Here is a 27756-nt window from a genome sequence, read left to right as displayed (position 1 = left end):
TGTACCTGGGCATGATTAAGTTATGATTAGGGCTTTGATTGGGCCACGTCATTAAGGCATTGAGTCCCCACCCCTTAGTGGTTGGGGACTCCCAGATAGAAGGCATGGCAAAGGACAGAGTTGGGGGTTTCTGATGTTGGAGTTTGATGCTGAAGTCTTAAGTTGGAGCCCCAGGAAGTTAGCCCACAGAGGAAACAGAAGCAAGCCTCGAGAAGAGAGGACCTGAGCCAAGAGAAGAACACAGAGGAATAGAGATGGCACCTTTAAGACACAGCAGAAACCCCAGGGGGAGAGACAGAGCTGTTCACCTGATAATTTACAGCTGACCTTGAGGAATGAGGCAAAGTTTAGAGAGCCTCGTAGTCTACAGCTGTCCTTGTGGAGGAAACAGAGGAGTTGAGCCCAGAGGAACCTAGGAAGCCTGAACCCTTGGAGAAGTCAGCAGCCATCTTGCTCCAACACATGGAAATAGACTTTGGTGAGGGAAGTAACTTATCCTTTATGGCCTGGTATCTGTAAGCTCCTACCCCAAATAAATACCCTTTATAAAAACCAACCAATTTCTAGCATTTTGCATCAGCACCCCTTTGGCTGACTGATAACAAGGAGCAAGCAACTATTTTTGAGGAGGTTCAGAAATTGAGACCAAGAAGTGAGCAGCAAGAGAATTAATTGATTATTAATTTCCTGAGATGTATATATGAAGAGAAACAAAAAGATCACATTCATATTGGGGAGATAAAGCAGGTATCCCAGATTGCAACAGAGAATATTACAAGTTAATTACCACCTAATACCACTTGATTTAGACTAGATATGCTGAAAAACAAAGCAAAGAGATCTTTAACACAAAGTATTTTGTCCTGGGGCAATAAAACCAGAGGTCTACAGGAACAAGTGTGGATCTGGACAGGTCTATGTCTAGTACATTAAGTAACAACAGCAAAGAGTCTTCTGTTTGTGAAAAGGTCTTGCCCATCTCTAAGAGCTCCTTCAGGTTCCTCAGCTCCTTGGATGACTTATCCACTGACTCAGGAGAGCCATCTCACAGAAAAGCCTGCCCAACTCTTATCCCAGCAGGGCTTCAGAAGGTGAGAAAACACTCTGAGTCATTTCTGCATGGGATGGCAGGAACCTCTGGAACCAGCTGAGGGGTCTCCAGTGGTCTCACAAAGGAAACTTAAGAGGTTTCACTCAGTGAACATAGAGACACCTCATGAACGAAAGGACTTTTGAGTCCAAAGCAAATCATCCAGGAGATGCCGGTGGTCCCCCTGTGAAGACACAAGAGGCATTCATGGAGACAGCAGATCTTTCTCCAAGTGGCAACTCACAGGAAGTGTGTGATGCTCCTAACAGATACGAAGATTATTCAAAGCTGGGAGAGCTTCCCCCTGAATCTCCTTTAGAACCAGTTTGTGAAGATGAATCCTTTGGCCCTCTACCAGAGGAAAGAAAAAGACATCTCATGAGCTTCCAGAGCTCTGGCAATAGGCAATTCTACAAGAAATACTGCTCATCAGAATAGAGAAGGAAAATCAGAAGCTACAAGCCTCTGAAAATGACTTGCTGAAAAAGTGCCTGAAGCTTGATTATGAAGAAATCATTCCTTGTCTTAAAGAAGTAACTACAGTGTGGGAAAAGATGCTTAGCATTCCAGGAAGATCAAAAATTAAATTTAATTTAATCTGCTTCGGAGGCAGATTGCAGAGCTGAGCAGTGCAGAGCCTGACTTTGCTCAGCCCGTGCCCACAGGTGACTGACATTTCAAGGCAGAGCACCTCCCCAGAGCATCCCTCTGGAGGAGAGATTGCTACACCATCCTAACACTGTCCAGGCCTTAATTGAGAGAGACAGAAGATGCTGGAGAAAAGACGGAAGCATGAAGTATACTTCTCAGTGAGGAAACTGGCTTGCCAGCGTGCAAATTTTGAACTAAAACTGGGAATACAAGGGGGCGATTGTTCCCTGGTTTTTTTCTTGTTGTTGTTTTAGATTCTAATTCATCCCTTCTCTAGACCTGATAAATGTACTCACTAGATTTAGATGCCATGGACATGAAGAAATGCACCTTTGTGTATTCTTGTTTAAAAGAAATTCTTACATTTATACTATTAACCACACTTCCTCCACCACTGAAATCACTGTAATCTAGGAAGCTAGATTATTCTCTAGCTTCCTCTCAATTGACATTTACATCCACAGACTTCTCCTTTCAACCACAATCAACGTTTATAAATCAGCAGTGTTAGTTATACTCACTATAATGTGTTACCATCAACTCTATTCATTTCCACACTTTTACAATAAACCTTATTAAAAATTCTACATTCATTAAGCATTGGCTCCCAATCTCAACCTACATTCTATCTTCTAGTAACCTATAATCTAGAGTTTACCACTATGAGTTTACTCATCATATTTAGTTTATATTTGTGAGACTATACAATATTTGTCCTTTTATGTCTGGCTTATTTCACTCAACATAATGTCCTGAAGGTTCATCCATGTTGTCATATATATTTCTTCTTACAGCTGAATAGTATTCCATTGTATGTATTTACCACATTTTGTTTATTCACTCATTGATTGATGGACCCTTGGGCTATTTCCATATTTTAGTGATTGTGAATAATGCTGCTATGAACATTTGTGTACAAATGTCAGTTTTCGTCCTTGCTTTCCATTCTTCTGAATATTCCTACTAGCAGATTGCTGGATCATATGGCAGTTCTATATTCTGTTTCTTGAGGTACTGCCAAACTGTCTTCCACAGAGTTTGTACCATTCTACATTCCCATCAATAGTAAAGGAGTGTTCCTATTTCTCCATATTCTCTCCAGCAGTTGTAGTTTTCTCTCTTTTTAAATAATGGCCATTCTATAAGGTGTGAAATGGTATCTCCTTGTAGTTTTGATTCGCATTTCCCTGATAGCTGGTGATGTTGAACATTTTTTCTTGTGCTTTTTGGCCATTTATGTGGAGAAAGGTCTATTCAAGTCTTTTGAAAAAGGTCTTTTCCTCTTTGGAAAAAGGCCTATTCGAATCTTTTGCCCATTTTTAAATTGGGTGGCTTGTTTTTTTTTCATTGAGTTGTGTGATTTCTTTATATAACATGGATATTAAACCCATATCAGATATGTGATTTCCAAATATTTTCTCCCATTAAGTATGCTGCCTTTTTACTTTCTTAACAAAGACTTTTGTAGAACAAAAGTGTTTAATTTTGAGGAGGTCCCATTTGCCTTTTTTTTTTTTTTTTCATTACCTATGCTTTGGGTGTAAGGTTTAAGAAACTACTGGCTACCACAAGAACTTGAAAATGAAAATGTTTCCCTACATTTTCTTCTAGGAGTTTTATGCTTATAGCCTTTTTTTTTTTTTTTTTTTTTTTTTGCTTGTATCTTTTCTATCTAGGTCCTTGATCCATTTTGAGTTAATTTGGTTAACTTTTGTATAAAGTGAGAGATAGGGGTCCTCTTTCTTTCTTTTGGCTTCGGATATCCAGTTCTCCCAGCACCATTTGTTGAATAGACTTTTCTGGCCCAGCTAGGAGGACTTGACAGCCTTGTCAAAAATCACTTGACTGTAGATGTGAGGGTCCATTTCTGAGTTCTATATTTGGTTCCATTGGTCAATCTATCTGTCTCTTTGCCAATACCATGCTGTTTTTACCACTATATCTAAGTAATATGCTTTAAAGTCAGAAAGTGTGTGAGTCTTTCAACTTCATTCTTTTATTTTATTTATTTTTTAAGACATTTTTGGCTATTCGGGGCTCCTTACTCTTTCAAATAAATTTGATAATTGGATTTTTCATTTCTTCAAAAAAGGCTGTTGGGATTTTTATTGGTATTCTGTTACTCTGTAAGTCAGTTTGAGTAGATTGACAGCTTAACAATATTTAGTTTTCCAGTCCATGAACACAGAATGTCCTTCCATTAATTTTAGTCTTCTTTGGTTTCTTTTAGCAGTGTTTTGTAGTTTTCTGAATACAGGTTCATTATGTCCTGGTTAAGTTTATTCATAAATATTTGATTCTTTTCATCACTAGTATAAATGGAATTTTTTTTCTGACTTCCTGCTTAGATTGTTCATCAGTAGTGTATAGAAATGCTACTGATTTTTGTGTATTAATCTTGTACCCTGCCACTTTGCTGAATTTGTCTATTGTTAATAGTTCTAGAAGCTTTGTTATGGATTTTTTGGGATTTTCTAGATATACAATCATATTGTAGAAGGTGTCGAAAGAGGTTCAGTAATTGCGTATGGAAAGGTCAGGACTCAGTAATAATTTTGGGAAGGAAAAAGGAATTTATTTACGGCAGGCTGGACTTGGAGCTTCTCATTCAATATCCGAGCCCTGCACAAAACTTTCAAGTTCCTTTTATACAGAGAAAGAGTTAAATGGTCTTTTGTTTCAGTGCTCAATAAGTTTGAATAACACATCCTAAGTAAGCTCTTGTCATGGACTTCATACATTTTCCCTGAATATTTAAAGTTTATAGAGTTTGCTTTGCTAAATTGTTTTCCCAGGACTGGAGTTGTTGCCTTGATTACCAAGGGCAGGGCTGCAGGTCTTACTTTCCCACACGTACAGCTCAGGACACATACAGCTCAGGTTATCTACGAAGATACGAACAGCCCCCCCACCCATAGCCTATATCAGTGTCAGCAAATAGCAAAAGTTTGACTTCTTCCTATCCTATTTGGGCACCTTTTCTTTTTCTCATATAATCACTCTCACTAGAACTTCTAGCACAATATTGAATAATAGTGGTGACAGTGAGTACAGTGTTATGTGTCAGTTTTTTCATATAAGCACTTTACCATATTGAGAAAGCTTTGTCCTATTCCTATCATTTCTAGTGTTTTTTATCAAGAAAGGATGCTGTATTTTGTCAAATCCCTTTTCTGCAACACTCAAGAGGATCTTGTGATTTATTATAGTAATTGATTTTCTTGTGTTGAATCATCCTTGCATACCTGGGTTAAAACCCATTTGATTGTGGTGTGTAAGTCTTTTTTTTTTTTCCTATCTGGTTGCATCATCATCTTTTTGGTGTGTTGCCTTGCCACACAAGGACCTGCACCTCACTGCATAGATCTGGGGTGCCTTTTTTTATTTTTTTTACCAGGAGGTCCCAGGGATCAAACCTGGGTCCTCCATATGGTAAACAGGAGCTGACTTGCTTGAGCCACACCTGCTTCCTGTGTAAGTATTTTAATATACTTTCCGATTTGGTTTGCAAGTATTTTGTTGAGAATTTTTGCATCTATAGTTAGCAGAGAAATTGGTCTATAATTTCCTTTTTTTTTTTTTCATAGTATCTTTATCTGGTTTTGGTATTAGGGTGATGTTGGGTTCATAGAATGAGTTTGGTAGTGTTCCTCCCCTGTTCAATTTTTTGAAAGAGCTTGTGCAAGATTGGTATTAGATCATCTTTGAATGATTGGTAGAATTCACCTGTGAAGCCATCTGGTCCTGGGCTTTTCATTTTGGGGATGATTTTGATTGTTTCAATCTCTTTATTTGTGATTGGTTTGTTCTTCTCTTTCTTTTAGGGTCAGTGTAAGTTGTTCATGTGTTTCTAGGAATTTGTCCATTTCATCTGCATTGTCTACTTTGTTGGCCTGTAGTTGTTAATAGTATCCTCTTATGATCTCTCTTATTTCTGCAGAGTCAGTGGTAATGTCCCCCTGCTCATTTCTGATTTTACTTATTTGCATCTTCTCTCTTTTTCTCTTTGTCAGTCTAGCTAAGGGTTTCTTAATTTTGTTGATCTTCTCACAGAACCAGCTTATGGTTTTGTTCATTCTCTTTATTGCTTTTTTGTTCTCACTTTCATTTATTTTTGCTCTGATCTTTATTGTTTTCTTCTGCTTAGTTTGGGTTTAATTTGTTGTTCTTTTTCTAGTTCTTCCAGATGTGCAGTTAGGTCTTTGATTTTAGCTCTTCTTTTTTAATGTAAGCGATGAGGGCTATAAATTTCCCCCTCAGTCTGCCTTTGCTGAATCCCATAGATTTTGATATGTTGTGTTCTCATTTTCATTCATCTTGAAATATTTACTGATTTCTCTTGCAATTTTTTTCTTTCCCTCACTGATTGTTTGAGTGTGTTGTTTAATCTCCATATATTCGTGTATTTTCCCTTTTTCCATCTGTTATTGATTTTCAGCTTTATTCCATTTTGATCAGAGAAAGTGCTTTGTATAATTTCTGTCTACTGACCCAATATATGGTCTGTCCTGAAAAAGGATGCATGAGCACTTGAAACGAATGTATATCCTGTTGTTTTGGGTGTGTAATGCTCTATAAATTCCTGTGAGGTCTAGTTCATTTATTATATATTCAAGTTCTCTGTTTCCTTAATTATCTTCTGTCCAGATGTTCTAGCCAATGCTGAGACTCCTATATTATTGTATTTCAAGTATTATTGTAAAGACCTGTCTATTTCTCCCTTCCGTTTTGCCAGTGTGTGAGACTTACGTATCTTGGGGCATCTAGGTTAGGCACATAAATATTTATTAGAGTTATTTCTTCTTGGTGTATTACCCCTTGTATTAATATATACTGACCTTCTTTATCTCTTATAACAGTTTTGCACTTAAAATCTATTTTATCCAATATTAGTATCACTACTCCAGATCTTTTTTGGTTACTATTTGCATGGAATATTTTTTCCAACCTTTCACTTTGAACATTTTTGTCCTTACATCTGAGGTGAGTCTCTTTTAGATGGCCATATAAATCTTATATATTTTTTATCCATTCTCTCAATCTGTCTTTGGGGATTACAATCCATTAACATTCAATATTAATACATAAAAGCATTATTTACTTCATCCATTTTATCTTTTGACTTTCCATTGTCATATCTCATTGTTGCCTGTATTTTTACCCTTTAAGTTATCCTTGCTAATAATCTTCATTTCTACACTCTGCTTCAAGCCTCTCACTCTTGTCCTTTCCTTTCAGGCTATAGTACTCTCTTTAGTATCTTTTATAAATCCAGTCTTTGAGTAACATACTCTCTCAGTTTTTGTTTATCTGTGAAGACTTTAAACTCACCCTCATTTTTGAAGGACAATTTTGCCAGATAAAGAATTCTTGGCTGACAATTTTTCTTTTTCAGTACATTAAATACATTATACCACTTTCTTCTTGCCTCCATGTTTTCTGGTGAGAGATAGATACTTAGTCTTATTGAGGATCCCTTGTATGGGATGCATTGCTTTTCTCTTGCTGCTTTCAGAATCCTATCCTTATCTCTGGGATTTGACATTCTGAATAGTAGGTCTATTTGGATTTATTCTGCTTGGGGTATGTTGTCCTTCTGGGATATTGATATTTATATCTTTTATAAGGGTTGAGAAGTTTTCAGTCATTATTTGTTCAAATATTCTTTCTGCCCCTGTTCCATTCTCTTCTTCTGGGACATCAATAACATGTATGTTTGTGTGTTTCATGTGAATTCAATTCCCTGTGACCCTCTTCCATTTTTTCCATTCCTTTCTTTTTCTGTTTTCCTGTGTTTTCAAGTTCACATGTCCTCAATTCACTAATTCTGTCTTTCACCATTCAAATTTGCTTTTATATGCCACTAATGCATTTTTAATCTTATGCATTGTGACTTTCATTCCCATAAGCTCTGTTACTTTTATTTTCAGGCTTTCAAGTTGTTCCTTATGCTCGCCCAGTGTCTTCTTAATATCCTTTATCTCTTTAGCCATATTTTCCTTCAACTTTGAATTGATTTAAGAGACTTGTGTGATTATCATTGATTAGTTATCTTAAGTCCCATGTCTCATCAGGATTTTGGTTTGTTCCTTTGGCTGGCCTGTCTCTTCCTGTTTTTTAGTATGACTCGTGATTTTTTGCTCATGTCTAAGCTTCTGAATATGTTTGTGAATTTACTCTGATGGTCAATTTCTCTCTCTTGCATAATGGTTTCGTTTCATGGCTCTTCTTTGCTTTGATTCCGCTTATTCTAAGTCTTTAAAATTGCTCAGCTTACGTTAGCAAAATAGGACCAAGGACCAACAAATGGGACGCAGATCCGATCCAAGGGGTCTGGGACAAGAGACTCCAAAAATCATTTTTTTCTCCTTATAGTTTCCTGGCCAGCCAGCAGATAGTACTTAACCTTTCCACTGAGCTGTCTCTTTATTTTATTTTTTTTTAATTTTTAATTTTTTACATAAGCTTTAGATTACATAAATGTTACATAAAAAATATAGGGGATTTCCATGTGTCCCACTCCCTCTCCCTCCCACACTTTCCCACATTTACATCTTTCGTTTGTGGTACAGTTGTTACAATTGACACATAGTAAACACATAGTAAAGCATTGCTACTAACTGTGGACTATAGTTTACATTATAGTTTACTCTCTTCCCTGCATAATTTTATTGGTTATGACAAAATATATAATGACCTGTTTCTGTCATTGCAATGTCATATAGGACGATTCCAATGTCCAAAAATGCCCTCAAGTTTCATGTATTTTTCCCTTTCCCTCCCCTCAGAACCTCTGGTGGCCACTGCCTTTATGTCAATGATAGAAGTTCTTCCATTCGTAGAATAATAGTAAGTCTATAATAGAATAATAAAAAGTCTACTTTAGTCCATTGTTCATTCCTCAATCTTGAGGATTTGGGGATGGTGATGCCCACTCTGTTTATAATTGAGAGAGGCTTAGATCTCATGGGGCAGATGGATGCAACTATCATGCTTGCAGTTACAAACATTCTATATTCCTTGGAATGAGTATTGTCCATCATCATCTCCTTGTTAGTTGTCCTGGGTGAGTCCAATGAACTGGAGAGTAGGTGTTGCAACTCTGCTGAAATTCAGTGCTCAACTAGTACATGAAAAGACCAAAGATTTCAAAGATTTAAGTCTCTAGGACATGAATTTAACAAGTATAGTGCTAATTATTGGTTCAGATAAACAAAGGGACAGAAGGGCCGTTCTAGTGATGACGTACTCCTTTAACTTTTGATTATCTGAGAATGTCTTAGCTTCTCCTTCATTTTTGAAAGAAAGTCTCACCGGATATAAAACTCTAGGTTGGCAGTTGTTTTCCTTTAGCACTTGAAATATTTCAACCCACTGCCTTCTTACTTCCATGTTTCTGATGAGAAACTGTCACTCAGTCATATTGGGACTCCCTTATATATAATGTGTTACTTTTTTCTTGCAGCTATCAGAACTCTCTCATCCTTTGCAATTAGTGCTATAATCGATATATGATAGGGTATATTTTTCTTCATGATTATCCTGTTTTGCATTCTCTGAGTTTCCTGGATTTCCATATTCAGATATTTTGCTAGTTTGGGATGTCCTTTGTCATTATTTCTTTGAATTTTCCTTTTGCCCTTTCTTTCTCTTTTTCTGGTACTCTGATTGCACATTTATCACTGCACTTGATTGTGTCCCATAGCTGTCCTAGGCAATTTTTGCTTTTAAATATCTTTTTTCTTTCTGCTCCTCAGCCTGACTCATTTCAAGTGTCTTGTTATCAAGTTCACTGATTCTTCTGTCAGCTCCAGTTTGCTCTTGAAACCCTCCTGGGCATTTTTCATTTCAGTTACTGTGATCTTTAACTCCAGTAGGTCCGTTTGGTTCCCATTTAAAAATTCTGTCTCTTTATTTAGACTCTCATATTGTCTTCCTGATATCCTTTAGCTCTTTCTCTGTCTTTTCCTTCTCCATCTCCTTAAGCATTTTAAGATCATTTTTCAAAAGGTTCTGTTTGGTATATCCACATTCTTATTGGGTTCATTGGAATTTTCTGTATTCTTATCCTTTTTTAAAAAAATTAATGTATTTAAGTATGTCATTTATACATAAACATACATGAAGTGTATAATAATAGTTGTGAACATATAAAACAAACATGCATAACATCGTACAGGAACACTCATAACTCACCCTACCACCAATAACTTGCATCGTTGTTAAACTGTTTTAACTAATGATTAAAGAACATTGTCAAAATATTACTACTAACCAAAGTATTTTTCCCCCAACCAACCCTATAATTATTATCTTTATATCATTTATTTATAAACGTACATAAACAATAAATGTATAGTAAAAGTTGTGGACTTACAAAGCAAATGTGCATAACATCATACAGGGGTCCTATTTATCAAACCTCCACCAACACCTTGCATTGTTGTGAGGCATTTGTTACAAATTATGAAAGAATATTGTCAAAGTTTTATTACTAATCATAGTCCTTATCTTACATTTGGTGTGTTTTTCCCCCAACCCACCCTATTATTATTTTTTAAATATATTTTTTATGACAGAAGTTATAAACTTACAAAACAATCATGCACATGTGCAGAATTCCCAAACATCACCCCTCCATCAACACACCACACTGTGGTGGAACATTTCCTACAGATAATATCATCTGATTGTTACCATGTCCATAGTGTATATTTGGCTCACATTTTCCATACTGCCTCACTATCAACACAGTACATCTTTGGCATAGATGCAAGAATATTATATTACTACTGCTAACCACAGTCCATAGGTCATTCCAGCTGTATTTTTCCCAGGCTTCTTCACATTCCCAACACCCTGCAGTAGTGATGTACATTTGTTCTAGCTCAGAAAGGACACTCTTGTATCTGTACCATCAACCACCATTCTCATCCACCTCTTGGTTTACTGTGCTATTTAGTTCCTAGGTTATTCTCTGGCGTACTGTCATTTGGCATTTACATAACCTAGACTACCATTTTCAGCCGCCTCCCCGTTTATAAACAAGCTTTTACTCACTATATGTTACCATCCACTCTATATATTTCCACATTTTTACTGTAAAGCGATTTAAATCTTCTACATATATTAAACATCAGTAGTCCATCCCAGTCCTCCTCTTATCTCCTGTAAGAATCCACCACCTACCACCAGGACTTGAAGATATTTTCCTACAATTTCTTCCAGAAGTTTTATTGTTCTTGCTTTTATTTTTAGGTTTTTGATCCATTTTGATTTAATTATTGGATAAGGTGGGAGATAGGGATCCTCTTTCCTTCTTTTGGTTATGGGTATCCAGTTCTTTCAGCACCATTTGTTGAATGGACTGTTCTGCCTGAACTGTGTGGGTTTGACAGGATAGTCAAATATCACTTGACCGTTATGTGAGGGTCTGTTTCTGAACCACCAGTTTGGTTCCATTGGTCTATGTGTCTGTCTTTATGCCAGTATCATGCTGTTTTTACCACTATACTTAGGTAATATGATTTAAAGTGTGGAAATGAGGGTTTGCTTTTCCTTTTTATGATGTTTCTGGCTACTCAGGATCCCTTGCCCTTCCAAATAAATTTGATGATCGTGTTTTCAATTTTTTTTTTTTTTAATGCTGGTGGACTTTTTATTGGGATTGCATTGAATATGTATGTCAATTTGAGTAGAATTGTCATCTTAATGATATTTAGTTTTCCAATCCATGAGCATGGAATGTTCTTGTAGTTATTTAGGCCCTTTTTGATTTCTTTTAACATTGAGTTGCAGTTTTCTGAATACAAGTGCTTTACATTGTTGGTTAAATTTATTCCTGACCGTTTGAGTTTTATCTGTCTTATTTTATTTTCACCATTCTTTTGATACTTTTAGTTACTTTTATTGATACAATCTTCATTTCTAGACTCTCTTCCAGGCCTCTTTCTGCTGTCTTTTCTTTCCAGGCTCTAGCACACCCTTTAGTATTTCCTGAAAATCTGGTCTTTTGCTTAGTAATTCTCTGTTTCTGTTTATCTGTGATATTCTAATCTCACCCTCGTTTTTGAAAGACAGTCTTGCTGGATATAAGATTCTTGGCTGGCAGTTTTTCTCTTGTAGTATCTTAAATATATCAGACCACTGTCTTCTTGCCTCTATGGTTTCTGGTGAGAAATCAGCACTTAATCTTATTATGTATTCCTTATATGTTATGTATTGCTTTTCTCTTACTGTTCTCAGAAGTCTTTGGCATTTGACATTCTGACGAGTATGTGTCTCATAGTTGGTCTATTCAGATTTTTCCAGGTGAGAGTATGTTGTGCTTCTGGACATGTATATGCTTGTCCTTCAGTAGGGTTGGAAATTTTTCTACCATTATTTCTTCCAATATTTCTTCTGCCCCTTTTCCCTTCTCTTCTCCTTCTGGGATATCCATGACACATGTTTGCACGCCTTTTGCTGTCATTTAATTCTCTGAGATCTTGTTGAATTTTTTTCCATTCTTTTCTTCATCTGTTATTTTGTATGTTCACTTTTAGAGGCCATTTCTTCAAGCTCACCAATGCTTTCTTCTGCCTCCTCAAATCTGCTATTGTATGATTCCAATGTTTTTAAAATTTCATTGATTGCACCTTTCATTCCATAAGATCTGCTGTTTTTCTGTGTATGCTTTCAAATTCTTCTTTGTGCACATCCAGTGTCTTCTTAATATCCTTAATCTCTTTAGCCAGTTCATTGAATTGATGAAGGAGATTCGTTTGAACATCTATGATTAGTTGTCTCAACTCCTTTATGTCATCTGGAGGCTTATCTTGTTCCTTTAACAGAGCCATAGTTCCTGTTTCTTGGTGTGGATTGTAATTTTTTGTTGGTGTCTTGGCATCTGGCTTACTAGAGTTATTTATTCTGGGTGCAGTTTTTCACTTAGTTTAGGGCTTCCTGCCCTTTCTCTCTTGCTGGTTTTGCAGTAGGAGCCAAGTTGTAATTGGTGCTATAAGCTGTAGAGGCTCAAGCTGCCTTCATTGCGCCAGGGACCACTGAAGCTTTTCCCCACTTTCTCCTTTGCCAGGGGTAGGGACAGAGTCACAGCTTTGTGAAATAATCCAAGTCATGCAGTCCTAGACTGTAGTTGCCCAGAGAGACTAATGAAGCTTTACGCCCCTTTCTCCCCTGCCTGGGGCGGGGATGGAGCTGAAGGTGTGGGCAGCAATCTATGCAGTGCAGGTCCAAGATGACCACTGTTGCCCCAGTAGACTTCCGATTTTCAGTCTGTGCCAGCCAAAAGTACCTACAGTTACCTCGATAGGCTGATACAGGGCCTGCCAGCCTCCTCCCTGCCAGAGGTGGGGCTGAAGCCTAGTCTAGGGCTGCAGGTCAATCTGGGTGAATGAAACCAGTTACTACCATCACTGTGATTTTCAGTCAGCTGAGCTTCTCCTCAGGCTGGGGACAGAGGCAAAATGGCGGCTGCTGCCTCTTTCTAACTTGGACAGATTCACACCCCAGCTGTTCCCAGGGTTATATCTTAGCCAGTCAAGTCTACCAATCTGTAGCCAAAACTGGCAGCCAACCATCTCCTCCTCCCCCGATTTTGGGAAATGGAGTTTCAAATTCCACCACCAGAATAGCTCCTGGGCAGGTTGTGCCACCAGAGTAGGATAATCACCAGCCTCCGTGGCTTGGCTGGTAATTTTCCAGAGAGGCTGGTGCAAGTCCCTGCAGCTCCTCCCTGCTTGAGGTGGCACTGGGGCCTAGGCTAGAGCTCCAGTCTGATCTTGATGGAAAGAAGCCAGTCCCCACCAGCACTGTGATTTTCAGTCTGCCCCACTTCCCCTTGTGCCAGGCGCCCAGTTAAGATGGCGGCTATCAGCCTCTTTCTGACTTGGACAGGCTCAAACTTTAGCTGTTCTCAGGATTATACTTTAGCCCACTGAATTTACTCATCAGCAGCTGAAGTTGGTGCCCAACAGTCTCTTCTTCCCCTGTTTTTGGAAAGTGGAGCTTTCAATTCCAGCTGCTGAACGGCTTCTGAGGCAGCTTGTGCCTCCAGTGGATGATGGGCACCTGCCTCCACAGCATGAAGTGCTCTACTTAAAAGTCTTCTCTGCAGATGGGCAGTCTCCTCCTTCCATTCCTTCAAGGATGTTGCAGGATGCTCCTCTGGCTTCCTGGAGCCCCCATACAGGTCCTTCAGCTAGCTCCAGATAGCTCTGAGTGTTTATTAACTGCCCTGAAGCAGGAGCTGACTCTAGGAGCTCCTTACTCCGCCACTATCTTGCTGGTTGTCTCTATTCTTTTCTTTTGTATGGGTTGTCATTTCCTTTTTCTTTATTTGTTTTGTACTCTTTTTCTTCACTGTACTTTTTTTTTTTTTTTTTCAATTTTTATCCCCCCACTCCTCCCCAGATGACTCCCTTTTCTGTTTGCTCATCTTCCTCAGGAGGCACTGGGAACCGAACCTGGAACCTCCCATGTGGGCAGTAACTGCCCAACCACTTGAGTCACTTCCGCTCCCCTGTACACTGTACATTTTAATATTTTAAAATGTTAATTCTGTGATTTACATTTTGGGTTGTCTGATTCTTTGTTTCATAACCAGCTAGCGATAAGACAGAGATTTTTCTTGAGCATCAGCCCCCCTCTCAGGAAGGTCTACCCATGGCAGATGCAGTGTGCAGGGTTTTCCCTGTCTTATTGGGCCTCTTTCTTATCCTGGGCTTTAGCTCTTTGGTTGTTTTGGAGTCCCCTGTTTACAGGAGTTTGATTGTCCTCTCTGTTTCCCAGGGAACAAACTTCCCTTTCCTGGGTATCTGAAGCTGGCAGGCCTTTGTCCCACACTGTCTGCACCTCTGTAGTTTTTCACACTCTTTTCATTGCCTGATACTGCTTTTGCCTGGAGGACAGATTCTGAGAGGAGGGTCACCCTGGTGAGGATTTTCCCAAGTTGGTCTTTTCCAGCCAAAACCAGGCCAGAGATCCATGAAGGGGGAGCAGAGCAGCTCCAAAGTGCCCTGTGGAGGGGGTCAGGAACGGCACCTGAAACTTTTCTGATGGATCCCCAAAGCTGAACTTTCCTGCCCTGCCCAGCAAATGCAGCCCATCGGCTAACTTTCCCCCGCAGCCCTGAGGAGCGCTGCACTTTAAATCTCCACTGCTTCCACCCACATGCAGGAAGGGTTGAAACTATGGCTGCCACCACCTTTGTCAGGGCAGGATCGAAACAGTAGCAACCCTCATGGCTGGGACTCAGCAATCCAAATTCACTAATCAAGAGCCATGATCAGTGATCAGCCATGCACATCCCTGTTCTTGAGGAAGAGGATTTTTATGTCCATTTCTGTGCTAGATTGGGGGATGGATGCTGGTAGTCACTGAGAGTAGGAATAGAGAAATTTACTGTTCTTTACCATGATTTATCCACCTCTTCCTTCCATTCTTCCCTGAATACTGTAGTGTTCTTCTAGCCTCCAGAGTTTCAAAATAGTTGTTTCAGACCGATCCTGTTTAATTAATTTATTTTGGTGGAAGGACCAAGTCCTTCCTTACTCTATCATCTTCCCCTGAAGTATCAACACGTTTCACTAAATCTTAGTCACTTTTCTTCTCCCTGCCCCTCATTTGCATGTTGGTTATTTTGTTTTGTAATTTCAGTTGGAGAAGCAGTTAAATGTTTTTTTTCCATTTATCAAAATTACAGAGCAGTTTGCATCCTGTCTACAAATCTTTTATATAGGTCAGATTTAAGAAAAGGGGCTTATGCAGGAAAGCAAAAAAAAAAAGGGATATATTTTATGCGTCAGGAGAGAGAGAGAGAGATTAAACCAAGAACACAAGCCCTGGGGTTGGACGGCCTTGGTCAGTCTTTAAGTGTTCCTTGCTGGGTAACCTTAGGCAGTTACTAATCCTAAATCTTAGGGGTTCTTATGAAAACTGAGGGATTCTAATAGTACCTCATAGGATTATTGGGAAGATTAAAGAAGATAATACATATAAGACACTTAACACAGTACCTAGCCTGTAATAAATGCTTGATAAATGTTAGTGTCCAGGATATAAATTAAGAGGTCAATAAAGAATTAAATAGCACCAGAAGAGTCATCAGGATCCTATGTTCACTGTCTCCTTAAATTAAATTCTTACACCCTTGCCAAATATTTCTTTGAAGTAAGTAGAAATTATATTTCACATATGAAAATGTTACCTTTGCTAGGAAAGACATTTCTGGGGAGGAGGAAGATGATGAACCCGAGTACTGTGATGCTGAGCAGTATGTATCAGCTGGACAGGAAGCTTTCCTTGTTGCCAACCCTGAGCCTTCAGAATCTTCAGACTCAATCCCAAGGGAGCCTCATATTTCAGAATTTACAGTCTCGCCATTTGCAGTGCAGAAACTTTCCAGGTGATTGCTTTCAACATGTGTGGGAGTTGGGGGAGAATGCAATGAAACTGAAATCATTTTATAAATCTACCCTCCGTGAGTACACTCCTGTTGTGTTGGTTCCGTCAGTATCTAATGCACCAGATAGCCTAACTCTTTAGGTCAGTTATTCTCAACTGGACATGGAGGGATTAAGGATAGATTCGTATTATCAGGGGTGCATTTTCAAAATGTATAAGCCCTGCCCAAATATAGTCATAATTTCACCTAACTGTATTTAAATGAATTCAAATTCAGTGGTTTGACATGGCTCATGCATTTTTGTCATATTCACACTTGACAGGTATGGATTCAACACCGAACGCTGTCAGACAGCCCTGAGGATTTGTGATGGAGATGTCGGGGCATCGTTAGAACATCTCCTCAACCAGTGTTTTTCAGAGACATTTGGAAAGAGGATGAAGATTTCTGAGGCACTTGCCCAGATTAGCTCAGATGAGAGTATGGAACAGCGGCAGGAAGAGGCATTTGCTCTCCAGTCAATCTGTGGAGAAAAATTTGTAGAAAGAATTCAGAACAGAGTGTGGACCATTGGGTTAGAACTGAACTATTTGACAAGCAAATTCTGCAAATCCAAGCAAAGGGAAAATACCAAAAATGTACATGATACTTCACTTGAAATCTGTAAATTTTACCTCAAAGGAAATTGTAAATTTGGGTCAAAATGTAAATTCAGGCATGAAGTGCCCCCAAATCAAATTGTTGGAAGAGCAGAAAGAAATGTAGTTGATTCTCATCTTAACGCACATGAAGATACATCTTTTTTGTATGAACTTGAAATTCGATTTTCTAAAGATCACAAATACCCCTACCAAGCTCCTCTTGTGGCATTTTATTCCACGAATGAGAACCTACCTCTGGCTTGTCGTTTACATATTTCTGAGTTCCTTTATGGCAAGGCCTTGACATTTGCAGAAACTGCGGAACCTGTTGTATATTCTTTGATAACACTTTTAGAGGAAGAATCAGAAATAGTCAAGTTACTAACAACTAACCATCACAAGTATAGTGTTCCTCCTGTGAACTTCCTGCCAGCAGCCTCTGGGACCAGAATAAATAATCCTGCCTGCCGTAAGCCAGTGATTCCAAATAATTCCTTTGTTTCAAGTCCCATTCCAGAAGGTATGAAAATGTATTGATCATGTGGAGGGCATTGTGGAGGGGAGCATTCAGATTAACAGATTTAGAACTCAGAGCATCTGAGGGCTGCTCTAGTGACCTTGGGCAAGTCATTCCTCTCAGTCCCATGGGCAAAAGGGAATGAGAATTCCTGAACTACGACCCGACCTTAATTTAAAGGCCCAATTTTCAGTATGATTGGGCTCCCTGAACTGAATGAAGGTTTATAGTGATGTTTATGTTGTCAATATAGAATCTTAGGGTTGGAAGGATCTTAAAGCACCTTCCCCAAAAAATCTATTCTGGTTAATACATTTGGTTTCATGTAATTATTTCCAGTACTAAATATGGAATTAATTTTGAATGAGTGTTTAGAGATACTTCTCTTTCTGTACTGCTATCTGTACACTGCTTTTAATATACTAGTGCCCTGAAATTCATAAGTGTAGGGCTATCTTTATGACTCCCTAAATATTCAAATAAAGACATGTTTGTGCAAGCTTCTGGCTTTGTCCAGATTCAGGTTTGCTGCACAGATTCTTACACCACAAGTAAACCACTTTTTCACCTTTCATCAAAGACTCTCTTATTTGTTTGCCATAATTCTTCCAGAGAAACAGAAGTTTTTATTATATCACAAGAGTTCCTGGGTAAAGATGAATAAGTAGAGAATGCTGAAGCTGCATGGGGATATGGGTACTAGATGGTTGGCTGCCCTCCCTCCCTGCCCCAGAGCTCCTGACTCACTCCCATATGCCAGCTTCTAGCACATGAGATGCAAATATGTTCTTTAAGAAATGACAAATTATGTTTTGTGGACTTTTAAAATAAAATAGCAGCTTCATTTAGATATAATTCACATGCCATAAAATTTACTCTTTTAAAGTAGACAACTCATTGGTCTTTAGTTTATTCAGAGTTGTACAGCCATCACTACTGTAAATTGCAGAATAGTTTCATCACCCCAAAAAGAAACCCTGTAGCCATTAGCAGTTGCTCCTCATTTCTCCCTTTCCCCAGCCCCTGCCAACCATTACTCTACTTTCTGTGGTTGTGGGTTTGCAATATGTGGCCTTTTGTGACTGCCTTCTTTCAATTAGTATAATGTTTCCAGAGTTCATCCATGTTGTACCTTGTGTCAGTACATCATTCCTTTTTATTGTTGAATAATATTTTATTGTTTATTCAGCAATAATTTTATCAGTTCATTCATCAGTTGATGGACATTGGGGTTGTTTTGTGTCATGGACTTTTAGGGACACATGCAAAGAGTCAAACCTTTGACAAATTCCTTGAATGCGGAGAGTCTACTGGATTAACAAGGCATGCCATTATTTTATTTGTCTTTAATTTGGTTTGATGATAACTGTTTATACTTGAGTAAAGCTTATCTGAAGATTCATCTTGCATCTTTAGCAGAAGTAGTAGTTTTGAAATGAATGACCCTGCATTTTTCAAGCTTAAACTTTTTCTCCATTTTATGATTTTTTTTATGGTTACGTTGTTGAAAAGGGACTTCCCCTTTGCTTAAGAAAGGGCTCCAGAATGAAAATGTTTCCTCTTATCCCCTTCAAGTCAAAAAGGAATCAGAACCTGAGGAAGAGGCAGATGAGGAGGAAGGTCCTGCACCAGTTATTGTGGAGAATGAAAGCTATGTGAACCTTAAGAAAAAGATTTCCAAAAGATATGACTGGCAGGCAAAATCATTCCATGCTGAAAATGCTAAAATCTGCAAGCAGTTCCGAATAAAACAGGTAGGGTATGCTGAGAGAATGGTTAGTATTGCCTTCCTTTTTTTTTTTTTTTTAAGATTTATTTATTTATTTAATTCCCCCCCTCCCCTGGTTGTCTGTTCTTGGTATCTATTTGTTGCGTCTTGTTTCTTAGTCCGCTTTTTGCTTCTGTTGTCGTCAGCGGCACGGGAAGTATGGGCGGCGCCATTCCTGGGCAGGCTGCACTTTCTTTTCACGCTGGGCGGCTTTCCTCACGGGCGCACTCCTTGCGCGTGGAGGCTCCCCCATGCGGGGGACACCCTTGCGTGGCACGGCACTCCTTGCGCGCATCAGCACTGCGCATGGCCAGCTCCACACGGGTCAAGGAGGCCCGGGGTTTGAACCGCGGACCTCCCATATGGTAGACGGACGCCCTAACCGCTGGGCCAAAGTCCGTTTCCCTGCCTTCCTAACATATGGGTGAAGGGATTTAGAAATTAGGAAGCTTTAGCTATCCTCCCTTGCATACTTTTTGTTCTCGTTCACTCTGAGTGGTCAGAGTTTTCTGCATACCACAGCAAATTTGAGTGCATGTTCTAGATGTTTTTAGAAAATCTATGTCTGATGACTATCACACAAGCATACACACCAAATAGTCTCAGAATCATGTAGCTTTGTTACTGTGATAGACAGTCGGATTTGGAGAAGGAAAATGAATACTGTGATTTACATTAGAAAAATCAGTGTATAAAAGGAGAAGAATCAGGAAGGACTCTGACCTTATTTCAGAGGCTCAGAGGATACCTTACCCAGGGTTGCATAGCTAGTAAGTAGCAGTTCAAGTCAATTTCTTTCTTTCGCCAAAACCCAAGTTGTGTTTACAACATTCACATGTAGACTATTTTAAACAAACCCACTAATGAATTATTAGGGCAAAGTTGAATGTAGGGCTTTGGGGATTGGATTAGATGCCATCTCAGAGCCCTTCCAATTTTAAAGTTCTCTGATTCTGAATTTTGACACAGTATAACACTATCATATGTACAGTGCAATACCCATAGAACATCAAAATGTAGATAAAATTGCATCATAAATAATAAGATGGAAGAAACAAAAAACTACATACTAAATCTGATCAATGTGTTTGGAGTTGATGAATTTATTTGTTAAAATTATATGCAGGTTGGGGAATGGATATAGCTCGAGTGGTTGAGCACCTGCTTCCCATGTACGAGGTCCTGAGTTCAATCCCAGTACCTCCTAAAAAATTTAAAATTATATGCAGGAAATGACATGTTACTATATATTTATTTTATTCAGAACTGCGTAATTTTAATGTGCAATTCAATATTTATAACATTGGCCACTAGATGTCAGTCTTCGTTATGTAGATATGGTCACCTGAAAATAACCCATCAGTAAGTGTTCTTTCTTTTATTGAATTAGGTAAAAAATCAGATATTGTGTAGAACTATGTTGTTCAATGGAGTAGCCTCTAGCCACATGTGGCTATTTAAATTTAAGTTAGTTAAAATTAAATCAAATTTAAAATTCATTTCTTTTTTTTTTTTTAAAGATTTATTTATTTAATCCCCCCCCCCCCCCCCCCCCGCCGGTTGTCTGTTCTCTGTGTCTATTTGCTGTGTCTTGTTTCTTTTTTTTTTTTTTAAAGATTTATTTATTTATTTAATTTCCCCCCCTCCCCTGGTTGTCTGTTCTTGGTGTCTATTTGCTGCGTCTTGTTTCTTTGTCTGCTTTTGTTTCTTTGTCCGCTTCTGTTGTCGTCAGTGGCACAGGAAGTGTGGGCGGCGCCATTCCTGGGCAGGCTGCTCTTTCTTTTCACGCTGGGCGGCTTTCCTCACGGGCGCACTCCTTGCGCATGGGGGCTCCCCCACGCGGGGGACACCCTTGCGTGGCACGGCACTCCTTGCGCGCATCAGCACTGCGCATGGCCAGCTCCACACGGGTCAAGGAGGCCCGGGGTTTGAACCGCGGACCTCCCATATGGTAGACGGACGCCCTAACCACTGGGCCAAAGTCCGTTTCCATGTGTCTTGTTTCTTTGTCCGCTTCTGTTGTCGTCAGTGGCATGGGAAGTGTGGGCGGCGCCATTCCTGGGCAGGCTGCACTTTCTTTCGTGCTGGGCGGCTCTCCTTATGGGGTGCACTCCTTGCGCGTGGGGCTCCCCTATGCGGGGGACACCCCTGCATGGCAGGGCACTCCTTGCGCGCATCAGCACTGCGCATGGGCCAGCTCCACCCGGGTCAAGGAGGCCCGGGGTTTGAACCGCGGACCTCCCATGTGGTAGACGGACGCCCTAACCACTGGGCCAAATCCGTTTCCCTAAAATTCATTTCTTTAGTCTCACTGGCCATTTTTCAAGTGCTCAATAGCCGTATGTGGCTAGGGGTGCTCTCTTGGACAGTAGAGATATATAATATTTCTGTCAATACCAAAAGTTCTGTTAGACAGCACTGGGGTAGAGACTTGCTAGAAAGAACTGTATGTTTGTTAAGCAAGAAGAGTTTGTTTCTCTTATAAGATCCTTCATTTCATTCAGATGTAAGAAAACCACACTTATTCTGGTCACTTCTCTGAGCAGCCTTCTGACTAAGGTCATGTGCACCCAATCCCCAAAAATCTCTGTAATCTCTGTCTTTGAACAAGTTGTTAAAAAAAAAAAAAATAGAAAGGGTGGATCTGACTATGGGAGTCCAGATTCAGAGCTTCATGAATGGTGATTTAAAAGTAACCCAAATTAGGAAAGTGGACTTAGCCCAGTGGTTAAGGTGTCCATCTACCACATGGGAGGTCCACGGTCCAAACCCCGGGCCTCCTTGACCCATGTGGAGCTGGCCAACATGCAGTGCTGATGTGTGCAAGGAGTGCCGTGCCACACAGGGGTGTCCCTGCGTAGGGGAGCCCCACGCGCAAGGAGTGCGCCCTGTAAGGAGAACCACCCAGCGCGAAAGAAAGTGCAGCCTGCCCAGGAATGGCACTGCACACTCAGAGAGCTGACACAACAAGATGATGCAACCAAAAAAAAGAAACACAGATTCCCATGCCACTGACAACAACGGAAGCGGACAAAGAAGAGCATGCAGCAAATAGACACAGAGAACATACAACTGGGGCAGGGGGGAGGGGAGAAAAATAAATAAATAAATCTAAAAAAAAAAAGTAACCCAAATGGGAAGCAGATGTGGCTCGAGCAGTTGGGAGCCTACTACCATATGGGAGGTCCCAGGTTCAGTTCCCAGTGCCCCCTAAAGAAAACAAGGAAGACAGCAAGCTGATGCAATGGTCTGGTGCAGTGAGTTGAAACAATGAGGATACACAATGAGAGACACAACAAGCGAGAGCAGAGGAGCCTTTGGGGCCTCCCTCCCACATGGGAGGTCCCAGGTTCACTTCCCAGTGCCTCCTAAAAAGACAAGCACTCAACAAACAGACACAAAGAGCAGACAGCAAGTGCAAACAGTGGTGGGGAAGTGGGAATCCAGAAATAAATAAAATAAATCTTTAAAAAAGCAACCCAACTGATGTCCTACCTTTGATTCTATTAGATTTCCAGACAATTCCAGTCAATTCTGCAAGAAAGACAATCACTACCTGCTTGGGAAGAAAGAGAAACCATTCTTAAATTGTTGAGCAAGCACCAAGTGCTTGTCATAAGTGGTATGACTGGGTAAGAATGCAATTTACTTGTAGTTCAACTTTAATCTATAAATAACCAGTCATTGTTGTTATTTAAGTGTTGTCCTATTAACTATTTCCCAAAGGCTAACATTGCCAGTTCTGTAGCCAATAGATCAATATTATAAAAAACAAAACAAAGCTCAGAAATGTATCTTGGAATTTATAGTCCTTGTCTATCGCTAGACAATTTTAAGGTGAGAGGCCCAGCCGAGGACCTAACAAGTCCCATTTCTAAACTTAAAGAATAGTTTTAAGACATTTAGCTTAACAACTTTTCCTCTATCTGAATTTATTCGATTTCCTTAGAGCTTTTATTCTTTTAAGAACACTGTAAGGCTTATTATTTTTCATTTTCACCCTCTCCATATGTTATGAGTCTATTCAGCAGGGATAAGTTGCAGGTTTACTGTAGTTCTTTATTCAAAGATATATAATTTTAAAATTACATTTACGCCCAGACTCACTGATATAGTAGTCACCTTGTCTCTCCTAGTTTCTTCTTTTTTTAACCTCAGTCCACTAATAGCCAAGTCAATACATATAAGAGGGGGAAATATAAAGTATGTTCATAATCATAAGCTAATCCTATTTCTTTAGGATCCATATGTAGAGAAGTTCCCATTCCTAGTGGCATTTATAGCCCTTTATCTTATATCTCTTCAATAATACCAATGATACTGAACTAGTAGGTGATTTTCCTGTTACTCTGAGTACAAATTCTTAGGACTTACCAGCTCTAGATAATAAGTCATTTTAGAAACTGAAGCTGAACAGGTTTTATTGTCATTAGCTTTATCACTGTCCTCATTGCATGTGATCACTTCTTTGGTTAACTAGCACTTGAAAACTCTCATTTTAGGACTTGTTTGTTTTGACATACAGATGTGGGAAAACCACACAGATCCCACAGTTTATTCTGGATGATTCTTTGAATGGGCCACCTGAGAAGGTGGCTAACATCATCTGTACCCAACCCCGACGAATCTCTGCAATTTCTGTCGCTGAACGTGTTGCCAAAGAGCGAGCAGAAAGGGTGGGTCTGACGGTAGGATACCAGATCCGGTTAGAGAGTGTCAAGGTTTGTATGCACTGCTTACTTCCTAGTGACAGAAATATACAGTCACAGAAATATACCAGGGATTGAACCTGGAACTTCATACATGTGAAGTACATACTCAGCCACTGAGCTATCCCCACTCCACAGAAGTATACAATTGTCAATATAAAGCGTTTTTGGGGTCTAGAGATACAGGGGAAATTTGAGATGTACACTTTCAGGTCATTTTAAATTGATGAGTGCTTTCAGTAGGGCTGGAGTCTTTTTAGAAATATTTTGGCATAAAAGCTCTTATTTAGTTGTGCGTAATTTCCTCTTAAAGGCTTTTATTCTCTCTTGGCATAAGTAATCTTGTAAATGTTTTGCTCTTGAACCTGGGACTTAATCCACTTAACCAAATAAAGAGCAGACAAATTCAGAATTGATTTTTTCACTCAACTGTTGTTCTTGTTTTATAATAAATTTTAATGCTTCTTGTGAGAGTCTTAAACTTAAAATTTTGGTATGAAGCAGAAAAGCTTTTATTTTTGTAGCCAATAAGAAACTATACATTTAGTATGGTTTCATAGTAAATGGAACTGCTATTGTTTTCAATATTCTTTATTCCTACCCATTCAAAACTGCTTGTCAGGAAACAATTTCCCTTTTTTCAAAAATGTCATGAATGCTTTCTATTGTCCTGTTACATATAAGTCCTCAGCCACCAGACTGTTATACTGCACCACAGGAGTGCTTCTGAGAAGGCTAGAAGGAGATTCAGCTCTACAAGGAATCACCCATATCATTGTTGATGAAGTTCATGAGAGGACAGAAGAAAGGTAAGACAAAGATTTTCCAAATGAATACTTGCACACTTAAAACGAAGACCTGGCTGAGAGAATTTTGTCCTACTTCCAAATCGGCTTCATAGAGATACTGATGTTAATTCACCTATGAAGGCCTAGGTTAGAGCAAAGGAACTGCTTTCCTGCAGGGTTGTATGTGCTAGGAGAGCAGCATATTCATCACAATAAGGGTGGATATCTTCTAACAGGAGATACTTAACACTCTACTGGGCATCTTGCCGAGTTGGGTGCTCTACTTGGTAGGAATGGCAGGTGTAAACCATGCTGTAGCTGATGGATCAGACAACATAGTGCTTCCTTCCTTGTTCACTCCGTCAGTCATTGAGTCCTGACAGTCATTCATATATTTATTAGAGCTGATCTAAGTAGCAAGAGCTATATTAGTTGCTGGGGATACAGTGGTGAACAAGCACATAGGGTCCCCCATCTCTTGTACAGTCAAGTAGGAAAAACAAATCATGAACAGGTGAACAAGTAAATAATTACAAATCAAATAAAGTCTTGTGAAGGAATAAATAAGATGCTGTGATAGAGAATAATGGAGAGATTCTTAAGATGGTCAGACACCATATTTCTTGAAGAGAGGACACTTAAATTGTGACCTGAAGTATGAAAAGGAGTCCCATTTGGTAAATGGGGGCCAGGACAGTGTGCACAAAGACTGCTGTGGGAAAGGGCTTAGTGAGCTTAGAGCAGTTGCTAGGTAGTGAATGAGGGGGGAAATGGCAAGTAGAGGAAGAAGCAGGAGCCAGATCTTTGAGAGCCTTGTATACCATGTATGATAAAGCATTTGGATTTGATTTTAATGCAGTGAGAAGTCATGAAAGGGTAAAGGCATAAAATTGGATTTCTCAAGTCTTTATAAGGAAGGGCCAGGTTAACCACAGTTTGTCTTGGGATCATGCCTTAGAGCAGTAAAATAAAATTGGTGGGAAGAAGAGAGAAGGTTCCATGAAATTTTGAGGTTTTCTCAAAAGCACTATACTATTATAAATATTTTGAGACGAATCTAGAAAGTGGAAGTAGATGTGGGCTGATGAAGAAGCAGTAAATAGCTGAGAGCAAACTAAAAACAAACTTGAAGAGAGGCACCAGCTACTGCTGATAAAATGTTTTCAGGAACTAAACAGGAAAGACCTGTGACCAGAAGACTATTAGAAGAAATAAATATACTAATATGTTAGTAAATAGGAAATATGAAGTAATTAGACACTGAAGAAGACTTTCAGAAAAAACAAAATAGATAAAAATAAAGAGATAATTCCCAGACCAGACAATAATAAATCATAATTGTCTATACAGGATACCCTGGAAATCTTTCACAAAAATAATCTCTTTTTAGAGACCCCAGAAAACAAAGGAAATGAGTGGCGGGGGGAGTCATTTGTTAGAAATGAATATTTGAAAGAATAAACATTTTAACAGAATCACTCATAACTGGGAAGAGGAAGCCATATGAAATATTCTAACAGCCTAATAGTATTTAAATGATTGAATTATAAAAGCAAATAAAAATTTTAGACAAAATTATGTCCAGTGTAATTTTGAGTATGAAGAATAACTTTGGATTTCATAACATTTATATGTCCCCAAGCTCAGAGAAACCGGAGCATAGCACTGGATCTGGTTCCTGGCTGCAGTAGTGTTCTCAGAGAAAGATTTTTATAAAAGCTAAGAATTTATAGAATATCACCAGCTAAAAATTTTTTAATTTTCATATCTGAATAAAGAAAAAGACATTAACAAATACCAGTCTTCCGGGAAATAAGTGAATAAATTATAAGAAGGAGGGGGTGGCAGGGATATTTGCTAGTTTTAATTTTAAAAAAGCAGGAAATAGTAAAATGTAGGAACCAAATTCAGTAAAAATACAGACAGCATTAACGCTTGAGAATAGAAAAGTTATAGTTGTGTTTTTATAAATTTTCTGATCATAGAGATAACTTTTCTAAAAGATTTTCAAAGTGTCAAGAAGAGTTTCTTCTTTTTATTAAATTGCTAATTACATGTTACCATCTTCATTTATTTTCTTTTGAGAATGTTTTGGGAGTTAGGGGAGGGACGTGGTAGAAAGATTTATCACCTCAAACACTGTTGGGGTTACAATAGTTGTGTGCTTTTGATCTCATAGTCAGTACCGTAACATGAATTACTTTTGAAATTACTATTAATTGCATCAGGAAGTTCTAAACTATGGACATACTATAAATTACTTGACCATTTTATTATTGTTAGATTAGTCCCCCTTCCCCTAAGAAAGAAACAAAGAAAAAGGCATAAATGTAATTAAATTAGCTCATTAAATTGAACTGTTTTTTATTAGAGCAGTTACAGATTTATAGAAAAATCATGTTGAAAATATAGTCCCATGTACCTTCCTCCTACATACAGAGTTTTCCCTGTTACTAACACATTGCATTAGTGTGGTACCTTTGTTATAATGGTGAACCAATATTATTCTAGTTACCTTATTTAACTAAAGTCAATAGGATATATTTGGATACCCAACAAAGGAAAAAATACTGCAGATAAAATCAATTTGGAAATAAAGTCATGAGCAATTCCATTTTTGGTAAATTATCATAAGGAAATAATTAGCGATATGAACAAAGATTGGTGTAGAAAGATGTTTATTGCCCTTATTTTACTTGTCGTAAGTATTTTTCAGTTCACTTTCTCAGAAATTACATAAGTAATACAAAAAATATGTTCTCAGTAAAAAATTAAAATAATACAGATAGGGGAGCAGATGTGGCTCAGTGGTTGAGCACTGGCTTCCCACATACAAGGTCCGGGCTTCAATCCCTGGTCTCTGGTACCTCAAAAAAACAAGCAAACAAACAAAAAAAAAAAACAGTAAAGTAAGTTTCCTTAAACCTCAACATGATTTCCTGTTTCCTCCCTAGAAGTAACCATAGTGATCAGATTGGTAATATGGTGCTGAACATTGACATATATTTGCTTTGTTTTTTATGCAAAATTTATATAGTAAGTCAATGACTGTTTCTTGAGCACCTGCTATGTGCCAGGCATTGTTCTATATACTGGAATAGTGAGCAAAGTAGACCAAAATCCCTTTCTTCATGGAGCTTACATTCTAGTAGGGGAGCCCACAACAAGCAAGATAAATTTTTTAAAAA

General features: G+C 38.8%; 1 protein-coding gene across 2 annotated transcripts in view; it reads left to right on the top strand.

Annotated features, from left to right (window-relative positions):
- DHX57 (DExH-box helicase 57) overlaps nt 1–27756 on the top strand; it is a 131209-nt gene that overhangs the window by 25212 nt on the left and 78241 nt on the right. For both annotated transcript variants that reach the window (XM_004451251.4, XM_004451252.4), the window contains exons 4-9: nt 15957–16145; nt 16468–17306; nt 18879–19057; nt 22582–22703; nt 23597–23792; nt 24465–24589. In XM_004451251.4, coding sequence (XP_004451308.2) covers nt 15957–16145; nt 16468–17306; nt 18879–19057; nt 22582–22703; nt 23597–23792; nt 24465–24589 — 1650 coding nt within the window. The remainder of the gene's footprint in view (nt 1–15956; nt 16146–16467; nt 17307–18878; nt 19058–22581; nt 22704–23596; nt 23793–24464; nt 24590–27756) is intronic.

The sequence above is a fragment of the Dasypus novemcinctus genome, chromosome 17 (assembly GCF_030445035.2).
Source record: "Dasypus novemcinctus isolate mDasNov1 chromosome 17, mDasNov1.1.hap2, whole genome shotgun sequence".
NCBI classification, from domain to species: domain Eukaryota; kingdom Metazoa; phylum Chordata; class Mammalia; order Cingulata; family Dasypodidae; genus Dasypus; species Dasypus novemcinctus.
The sequence above is the reverse complement of the archived record's forward strand: the minus strand, read 5'-3'. Positions and strand labels throughout refer to the sequence as shown.